Source organism: Rhea pennata, chromosome 2 (assembly GCF_028389875.1).
Source record: "Rhea pennata isolate bPtePen1 chromosome 2, bPtePen1.pri, whole genome shotgun sequence".
NCBI lineage: Eukaryota > Metazoa > Chordata > Aves > Rheiformes > Rheidae > Rhea > Rhea pennata.
This window is the reverse complement of record NC_084664.1, coordinates 146143635-146153766: the sequence shown is the minus strand read 5'-3', so window position 1 is coordinate 146153766 and position 10132 is coordinate 146143635. Positions and strand designations below refer to the sequence as shown.

Here is a 10132-nt window from a genome sequence, read left to right as displayed (position 1 = left end):
GTGGGGCAGGTGGCCCCAGGGGAAGCGGCCCGGGATGTGGCTGTGCCGTGCGGGTGAGGGACACCGCTGCTGCTTAGCGCAGCGCCTCACCCGCCTGCTGTTGAATGGCTTTAGGGCGCAAGTCAGGGACCGTCCTGCAGCCAGGGCTTCGTTTCACTGTGTTTTGTTCACACTCGGCTTCATCGGGCGCTTGATCAAGCCGTTAGAGATTAACGCTGCAGTAGAAGGGGCCTCACAGGGCGTCACTGGCAGATGGTGCCAGGCACTTCCAGTCGGCTGGCAGTGCGGAGAGGGCGAGGTGGAATTGTCTCAGGTATCATTATTACTTCTTTACCGTCACAGGTATAGGTAGTACTGAGCTGTTCAGCACCCTGTTTAACCTCTGTCTCAGATGGAGACATCTCTTGGAGGAAGTGGGGATGGTGATACACCCCTGGGACAGAAAAGAAATCATCCGAGAGTAGCACACTCCTAAACTGGCCCGGCCCACCCCCAGCGGGGCGATATTCTCTGCAGCTCTGTTGTGTTTTCAATCCAGGAGAGTGTGGGCTGCTGCTGGCAGCTACAGGATGAAGTCGCCTCCCTGCTGCATGTCTCTTTCTTCCCAAGCATCCCTGGAGGAACAAGGGAATAGCACATCCCTGGGCTCCCTGGACTCCAGTGTTTTCTCCAGCGAGGAAGAGCAGGGGCCCTTGCTTCAGAAAGTCATTCCCTCCTTGGACTGCTTTACTATCAATGTAGGAGGCAGCCGCTTTGTGATGTCCCAGCAAACTTTGTCTTGCTACCCTGATACCCGTCTTGGGAAACTGGCCGTAGTGGTCTCTGCTGCCCGGGATGTGGCCTCTGGCCTTCTCGAGCTTTGTGATGATGCCAACCTAGTTGAGAATGAATATTTCTTTGACCGGAGCTCACAGGCATTTCACTACATCCTGAATTACTACCAGACAGGGAGATTGCATGTGATGGAGCAGCTCTGTGCACTGTCCTTCCTGCAAGAGATCCAGTACTGGGGGCTCGATGAGCTCAGCATCGATTCCTGCTGCCGAGACCGGTGAGTTCTGGGAAAAGAAGTGTGGGAGTGTGGGCTGGATGAGCTCAGTGGTGACTTCTGTCGTAGGGACAGTCAGGTGAGGGAGCCAGCAGTGTGGGGAAGGTGAGGTGGCGGAGCTTTTTTTTTTCCTTTTCTTAGGAAAAGAAAGAGGATAATGCCCAACACTGGATGAATTCAGCACTGAGATCTTACTTTAGAGGTGGATGGTCATAGGAAATGGGAGGAAATGTGCTGGACGAGATCACCATTGACCCTTACTTACTGTGAGGGGAAAGTTGGCAGTGGGGATAAGATGGTGAGAGCCTGACAGGTGGGTTAGAACCCACCTTCAGACTTGTACTGAAAGCTCAGAATGGAAAGGGACTTTGCCAAGATGAGAAGGGTTGTGAAAGCAAGAGTGTCTTTGCTTTGGGTAGTATCAGGCAGAGGAGGTTGGAGATGGAGTCAGGCCTGGAGCCACTAGAATTTGGAGCCACCCCACCCCACAGCTGCCCTTCTGGAGGATCTTCAGGTCCCAGCTGGGAAGGCAGAAGGGGGGTGGTCACCTGCCAGGCTGCGTGTGGGTAGTATGGCTCCAGGAGGAGCCAACAGCCCTGATGGGAAGCATCGCACGTGGATCTGGCAGCTTATAGGGAGGGGGCAGCAGCAGCAGAAACATGGCTCACTGGAGACAAATTGTAACAGGCAGCTCAGAAAGGAGGTGGGTTTGACTGAACCACCCCAAGGATGTTTCTGTTAATTCTATTTGCAGTTAATATTTTTTTTCTTCCCTCCACCTCCTTTTTAGTATTACTGATTTATTTGTTAGTATTGAGGAAATGAATTCTCTACAGAGTATGAATGCTATTTATTTAAAGCGACTTTGTCAAAATTATTAGAAGGAGAAACAAACAAGCCCACGAAAGGGTGTCGGATGTAATCTACTCCAGCATGGTCCAGTTATGCAGCCCAGAGAGCTGGATCTTAGTTTTGATCCCTTTCTTCCCTTCTCTGTGGTGTAACTGAAAGCTCCTACTTCTTTGGCGGTACGATTTGCTACACGCTTTTCCAGCATAGGCAAGGGTAAACATGCATCGTATGAAGGCAAAGTTGCCTAGCCCCTTGGTCTAAGGCTTGACATCTGCAGCAGTCAAGAAAGATGCATTTTAAAGAAAAAGGATTTTTTCATTGTACTCTAGGAATGTCCTTGTTTCATGAAAATGTTCCATAAATATATCTTTGCTCTAACAAAGCACTTAGCTATGCATTTAAAAACTGAAGTATTTACTCAGGAAAGATATTTGCACACTCTGTTGTATAAGTATCTAAATATTTGAAAAAAAAGTAAGATAACATGTTTTGTCCTCTTAGCATATACTGATCAGAACTTCGTACATAAGCTGCACTGTTTTTATTATGCCTTTCCTTTTAGCGTTGCGGATATATACCAGTGTAATAAAAATGCAATTTCTTTCATAAAACTGAGGACAATTTAGGAACTCATTATGCCAGGATTCTTTACAAGAGTATGTTCATCATGCACCTAATCCTACTGTAGACAACACTAGCCATATAAATAACACCCTAACAGAATAAATGCAGATCATATCTTCGGTCTGGTCTAATTTTATAGCAATACTCCGCACATACAAACTGTCACTGATGTGAAGTGGAGGAATAGGACTTTCAAGTCAAAGGGAACATGTTATAGGATCTCAAATAAAATGCTCAACCACATGTTTGACATTAGAATTTTCTGAGGTCATTTAAAGTATATTTTCATCTGTGTTCTTATGCCTCACATGGTAGAGGATAAGAAAAAACATATGCATGTCAGTATTAAAAATCTCTTCTGGGGATTCCTGGACAGGTACTTCAGGAGGAAGGAGCTGAGTGAAGCCTTAGACATCAAGAAAGATGCAGAAGAATTGGATGCCCAAGACGAAGAAGAGGACTTTTCTGGTAGCCTCTGTCCCAATGTCAGACAGAAGCTTTGGGAAGTTTTGGAAAAGCCTGGCTCTTCTGCAGCAGCCAAGACTTTCGGGACCCTATCCATGGCTTTTGTTGTTGTGTCCATTGCCAACATGGCTTTGATTTCAGTAGAGCTAAGCTGGCTGGCACCACCGCTGCTGGATGCTCTAGAGTACCTGTGCATTGCGTGGTTCACTGTGGAGTTTGTTCTGAGATTCCTGTGTACGCGGGATCGGTGCCGCTTCCTAAGGAGTGTGGCAAACATCATAGACCTCCTTGCTATTTTACCTTTCTACATCACCCTGCTAGTAGAGAGTTTATGTGGTGGGGAGAGCTCCCAAGAACTGGAAAATGTGGGGCGCATTGTGCAAGTGCTGAGACTCCTTAGAGCTCTGCGGATGTTGAAGCTGGGAAGACATTCAACAGGTACTTTCAGCCATGGCAGTGATACTTCTAGTTGTTGTTATCTATAACAGATGTCCCTAAATCAAGTCCCCCATTTTGTGTGTATTTCTTCCTAACCAATTTATGCAGTCTAATGTTAGCAATAATGTCTGATAGAAATTTTTTAGACATCAATAATTGAATAGCAGTGGAGAATAACTTCTTCATTAACTTCTAGTTCTCCGTAAAGCCAGTGCATATTCTTTGCATAGAACATTTACAAAAAGAGATCCTAAAGTTGCACACTTTAAATCATTCACCAGTGTTTTATTTGCAAATACATACTTGAGTTGATTCAGTTAGGAAGAAAGCACTGGAAAAAAATAAGTGACTGTTGTCCCACACTTTTTATATACTCAAAAGCCCTCTAATGACAGTTTGTAATTACCTAGCACAGTACATTTCATTAAAAGAGTGTGCAAAGTAGTATGTCATGATTTTATCTACGTTAGACTCCCAAAACAATCAGACTCTAATAGATAGAGAATGTTCCCCAAAAATTTGTTTAAATTAACCAAAGGCTTGATGGCCTTTCTGGCCATCTTAAACACGTTGGTATCTGTATGATGTGTTGAGGACAGCTGGGCGCTGCTCACTGAACTGAACTGATCTGCAGCACAGACTAAAAGTGCTAATCAGAGTTCACCCATCAGTTAGCGTGGGACCCTTCGTGTCCGAGTGCTCCCCACGGGTCAGGAGATGTACGGGTGAACGCAGGCAGGAGATAGATGGAAGGTGGAGTGGGTTTCTGAGTGAGAACACTGCTGTTCACTCCCTCAGAGTAGTATAGGGAAGACATAAAAGATGAGTGAGAATTTATTAGAAGAAGTTGGAAAGGGTTAGTTTCCCCTCCCCTTTTTATTACTACCTCATGTCGTGTGCATACCTGGATATATGACACGGCCATAATCCCTCAATACTTGTCCGTCCTGTGACGTTATCCAGTGCTTAGCATTTTTAAAATGACTTAGTTAACGTTCCCATTTAAACAGGTGCTGAATATGGCACTCACTCTGTTTGACAGGAGAAAAGTTCAGCTTCGAAGAATCAGAGCTGTAAGAGTAAATCATGGCCTTGGTCCAGTCTGATAAAATTAGCCTGTTCTGAAGATAGTGGTGATCACTCTTACATGGCATTCAGTGCAGTGCTTCCAGGGTTCCCTGGCATGATGGGAATGAGGTGATGTTTCCACTTCATGGAGGACACTCCACCCTCTTTGTGAACTGACCCCGCTCTGGTGGGCAGTATAGTATGAGACAGCAGCCCAGCATGTGTCTCTCTATTTTTGTTCCGCTGAAGTGAGGTGAACCCGCCTACCGATGGCAGGGAGTACCCTTACAGCTCCCAAGCATGTTGATAGTGGTTTGGGAAGTGTCTTATCATAATCCCCTACTGCAAATCATGTCTGTTTTGGTGCATAACTGATCCTTAGAAAGCAGTTGAAAGGAGGCTAATATGATCTAATCTGTCAGTGAGTTTGGTTTGCTTCATTATAATTTTATTACAGTAGACACTGATAACAGTTCCTTTGCAAGAGACCCTGCCACCCACTTTTTACAATACCTGTAAACAGTAATTTGTTAACAGTTGTTGACAGCTGCTAACATCAGGTGTACTAACTTTCAAATGTAGTTCAGACTTTTATATCTATTTTTAAAGTTAAATTCATTAAAATATTACCACATCAGTTTGTATCATGAGTGCGATAAAGAGTTTAGTAAAATAATTGCCATGTTAGGTAAAAGAAATTATTTAATTCTTTCAAAATCCAGTTTCCTGATCTGAGAATGAACTTCCATCTTTACACTGGAACTAAAAATACCAGTTTTAACATACAGAATTAGAAGCAACTAGAGTATCATTTAAACAATTCAGAACAGCTTTGCTATCACTGTCCTTGCTTCTTTGATAGTTCAGGATTGCTAGTCGCTTAGGCTTAGAACACTAAATCAAATCTGGCAGTTTCTGTATCATTTAAATATAGAAAGTCACAGTCTCAATCTTCTCTCAGAGCAGATGCTGCTACTAAGAAAAAAATTAATCATAATGATTAAAATAGAAAAATACACTAACAGATCTGAAGTCTGGTTTCTGACCATTAGAGGTATGTAGTAGAAGACAATTTTGATAATACAGTTCTAAACATATCCTTAACTACAGTTACTAATATAAGATGGACCTCTCTAATTATCCCACACAGCCAGCATCCTGCTTAAACACACATAGTCTTGATAAATCCCAGGGTTTGGGGTGGGATTCACACCTCTGCTGCTGTCCTGCCTTACTTCTGGCAATTTAAAACTGCCTCCCAGTGAGGCCTCTCTTTGGCTCCTGCACTCCTGGACCAGGTGAGGCTTAATGCATTACTCTCGTGAGTTTTGTATGGCAAAAGAAGCGTGAGAGGAGAAGAAATGCTGCAGCTTTGAGCATCTGTCAGAAAATACGTGGCTGCAGTCAGCAGCCGATCACTGGGGCCTCACATGCTGGCCACTTAAAGACAGAGACATGGCCAGACACAAGCAGGACGTTGTCTCTATAATACTTCGCAGATTTGCAGCAAAGCAGGATCATAACAGGATCCACTGTTAAAGATAAAAATGGATTAGGAAAAATAATCAAGTTATTCTTTTTCCTTTATGGCAAATTAACCATTTTCCTGGGAAAAAAGATAAAGAAATAGAAGATTCATTTCTGCCCATTTGAAAGCTGAGCTCCCTAACAGGAGGGTATAGATAGAGATACCTCAGTAATGTTGGTGTGAATGTTAATTATTTATCCAAAGTGCTATAGTTTCTCAAGGAGCGACTGAGGAATTAGCAGTATCCCTGTGTAGAAACTCTGTTGCTAGAGAGTGAGTAGACTCTTTTAAGATAATGAAATAGTGGATTTGAATGGCTACAGGAATAGATGAACCTGCATTTTTTTTGATGCTCCTCATTTGTTGCCTTCCCTCTGTGGCCATGTTTTGTGTGAACCCTTGATGGTCCCTCTCTGAGACTTGTCTGTAGAGTGAATCAGTGAGAAGAAGTAGGAGGCGAGCACCTACCTTGTGATGGCAGTGGGACATACATTTGAGAGAAGACTGCAGTGTTTGTCAGGATGAGGTGCCTCTGGATACATAAAAGAGCAAAACTTGAGCACTTTCCTAATTTTAATGGCAAAAGTAGAGGACACCTGCGGACTTTTTCTTGCCTTCATGGCCAGGTTTCCTCTGATCTATATTGAAGTTCTGTGTCTAAACTGAAGCTCCTGAAAACCAGTCTTGTATTTTCAAGTCCCTTTGGGTAATAGAGAGATAGAAGTCGATCGGAGTAGCGGGAACGCCTCACCTTCCTCCCGTGCAGGCCTTCAGGTCCCAGGCCTGGGGCTGCAGGCCTGCTTCATGCTGGTGCCACGCTGGTGTTGTTACAGCCTGCGGCCTTTTCGCTTTCCAGCTCCGTACCAGCACCAGCTCTTACTGCTGCTGCCACGGAGGTCTCAGAGGGAGTCATCAGGCTTGCTGAGGTGTCCATGCTGGCATAGCCCTAGTCTGGCTGGCTGCTAGGGTTCAGACACATCATTTTAAAAATTTATAATATAGGATTATTCTTTTGAAGAATTATACCATAAACTCTGATTCCCACTTAGAATGTGCTGTAGAGTCCAGTAAGTGGATTAGTATGTTCATCTAAAGAAGTCTCCGAACTTTATCCAAAAACATTGAGATGGAGAATCACCACGTCACTGATAATTCATTCTAGTCATTTCTCGCACTCACCGCAAATTTTTGTTTTGTTTTTAACTTTAGTAGCTAAGTGTTTCTTCCTTTGGCTTTAGCAAATTTAAGAGCTATTTAGTAACTTTTTTTCTGATAATCAAGATAGTTCTTTAGTAGCTGTTTTTCTTTTTGATAACTGAGACAGCTTGAGTTCTTGTTTTTCCAGACACCGAATCATTTTTATTATACTTTTCCACCTTCTCCTGTTTTTCAGTATCTTTTTTTGAGGTAAAGATAGAAGAACTAAGAATAGTGAAAATAATTTCAGACTCCTTAGCAATCAGGATAATTAATTATTGGAAAAATATTTTACTGAAGGTTTCATCAATGCAGTGCAAAGAGGTAGCAGTCACTGCTCTTTTTCTTTCTATCCCTCCTTATGCCCTGTTCCTGTCTCTTCCTTTCCTGGTTTATATGAAAGTTGAAAGTTTTTCACTTGCTCTCAGGATCCACTACAAGAGGCAACCTTTGGCTTTTACAGTATTCACTTATGCTTTAAGAAGAAGTGGTACCAACAGTTTTTAATTGGAGCCCCTTGCTCATAGGTCACTTGAAAGGATTTTGTTCTGTCTTGTTCAGTATTAATTTTTACAGGGCAATGAATGATATTAGCTTCCTTGGAATATGAGAGTTATTTGATCTGGATCCTTACAATTGTCATATACGCAGCTTTTGCACTACTTTAGTCTTAGCCAGACAGTGTATTTTCGTAATGTGAAGGCAGTTGTATTAATAGAAAAAAGGATTACATTTATATGTCTTATTCCCCTTGTGTTGCAAAATTAAACTATTTCATTATAATAAACATTGTAACCAACAGGCCATAGTTACAGTAACATAAAACCTGGATGTGATTAAGCCCTTAACTGGAGTGGATAGAAGAAAATACTAAAAAAGAATTATTCTCTACAGACTCAAGTAGGTAATTCCACTGTCTGCTGTACATACACAAAACCTTTAAAACCCTTTGTTGCTGAAGGGGAAAAGAAATAGAGCCAAAAGGAAGAAGAAATTTTTATTTTTTCTTTAGTCTGAGGTTATGAAAGTAAGGCACATGAGATCGCTAATTTCTCCAATGGGCGCATGAAGTCTGCAAGCAGAAACAGAGCTCTGCTAAGTTATTTTGCAAACACTGGTTGAAGTTGAAGGGTACCCATGAAGGGTAATTTGTAAGCATTAAATTTTCTTACTTCCATGAAGAAAATGTAGCACATTTTTAAAGAATAAGATTAAGAATAAGACCGCTGTGTTTGCCAGCGGTCTGACTTGAGGCAGCACCTCTAAAAAGAACGTGGGAGGTTGTGGAAAATGGTCAGCTGAACATGAACACCCTGCCCAGGTTGGGCGTGATGGGACTGATGCAAGACATCGGGGAATTTACAATACTTCGTTTAAATTGGGAGCTGCTGTCACCTCTGGTTTTGGCACAAGTGCAGCTGCTGCTGAAATACAGTGCCTGTTTGGATGGCTGTGATTAAAGAAGGGTACCATAGGTTGGGGGGGAAGTTCAAAGAGAGTCTATGAGAACTTTAAAAGGATTGAAAACGGTCCTTAGCAAACAACAAGGTGTAGGGTAACTGAACTGGCTCTAAGCACCCACCTGGGAACGAAGGTTGACAAGAGAAGGCTACTCAGTTCAACAAAAAATAACAAAGGCTGGAAAGTAAAAGCTTGTCACATTCAGACAGGAAATCGGGTGCAGATACTTTAAGTGTGTTTTTAAATGGATAACTTTTTAAAAATTGTTCTAGATCCTCCATCATGGTCAATTTTAAAACCAAATTTAGATAGTTTTTCTAAATCATACGCTGTCATTCAAACAATAATGAGAATTCCATGTTATGGGTAGTCAGATGATGTCAGTGGTTCAATCTGACATTTTAATCTGCTTCTTTTTAAATCACATTTTCCCAATAATAGGAAAGACTAGCATCCCTTTTTCTTACAGCATGTTTAATAGTGGCCAAAGCAAAAGCATGAGGCAGTCAGCTTTCAAATAACAGACGTTTTGCCAAGTTATAAAGATGACTACATGAATCAACCTGTTGACAGCATTTCTTGTCTTTCAGGCTTGCGGTCTCTTGGAATGACCATTGCACAGTGCTACGAGGAGGTTGGTCTTCTGCTGCTTTTCCTCTCTGTAGGAATCTCTATATTTTCCACTGTGGAGTACTTTGTTGAGCAAGGTGTGCCAGGCACAACTTTCACAAGTGTACCTGGCGCTTGGTGGTGGGCAACAACCTCCATGACAACTGTTGGTTACGGTGACATTCGACCAGACACTACCATTGGTAAGGTGGTGGCCTTTATGTGTATACTGTCAGGAATACTAGTTTTGGCTTTGCCAATAGCTATAATAAATGACCGTTTTTCTGCTTGTTATTTTACACTGAAGATAAAAGAAGCTGCTCTTCGGCAGCGTGAAGCTTTAAAGAAACTCACAAAGAACTCATCTAGTGACTCGAATATCAATGTTAATTTGCGAGACGTGTATGCACGCAGTGTCATGGATATGTTAAGGTTAAAAAGCAGAGAGAGAGCAAGTACAAGGAGCAGTGGAGGAGATGATTTTTGGTTTTGACTTTAGGTTATTTATCCTTGTATAACAAATCGACTACCTTGACAATGTAGTATTAAGCATCTCTTATTTTTATTATTATTTACCACATAGTGTATTTGCTTTTCAAGCTGGAGTTTTACTTACTTGGACAGGCTGAGATAACCAGTATATATAAAATGCAGAATTCAAAATACAGAAGCCCTCAAGGGGCTCTGAAACCTGTCAGGTTGTCTATGGATTTTCTGTTCTTGCAAATGTATACTAATAAAGTATTAGCTAAAAATATGATGGTGTTTTGAATTTTAAAGAATTATAAGATTTATACTTAAAAGGGGAAAATGAAAGTTAAAGAGATTAAGAAAAATATGAA

At 42.0% G+C, this 10132-nt stretch overlaps 1 protein-coding gene across 1 annotated transcript; it reads left to right on the top strand.

Moving 5' to 3' along the window:
- The first annotated feature begins 569 nt into the window (after positions 1-569).
- Positions 570-9783, top strand: KCNV1 (potassium voltage-gated channel modifier subfamily V member 1). The gene is made up of 3 exons (XM_062568386.1): positions 570-1051; positions 2901-3427; positions 9272-9783. The coding sequence occupies exons 1-3, from the start codon at positions 570-572 to the stop codon at positions 9781-9783; spliced, it is 1521 nt and encodes a 506-aa protein (XP_062424370.1).
- The last annotated feature ends 349 nt before the right edge of the window (positions 9784-10132 follow it).

Excerpts from the sequence above, each read along its gene's own strand:
- KCNV1 (XM_062568386.1), top strand. The coding sequence starts at position 570 with ATGAAGTCGCCTCCCTGCTGCATGTCTCTTTCTTCCCAAGCATCCCTG. Across the intron at positions 1,052-2,900 it reads GATTCCTGCTGCCGAGACCG|GTACTTCAGGAGGAAGGAGC; the intron begins GTGAGTTCTGGG and ends ATTCCTGGACAG. Across the intron at positions 3,428-9,271 it reads GCTGGGAAGACATTCAACAG|GCTTGCGGTCTCTTGGAATG; the intron begins GTACTTTCAGCC and ends CTTGTCTTTCAG.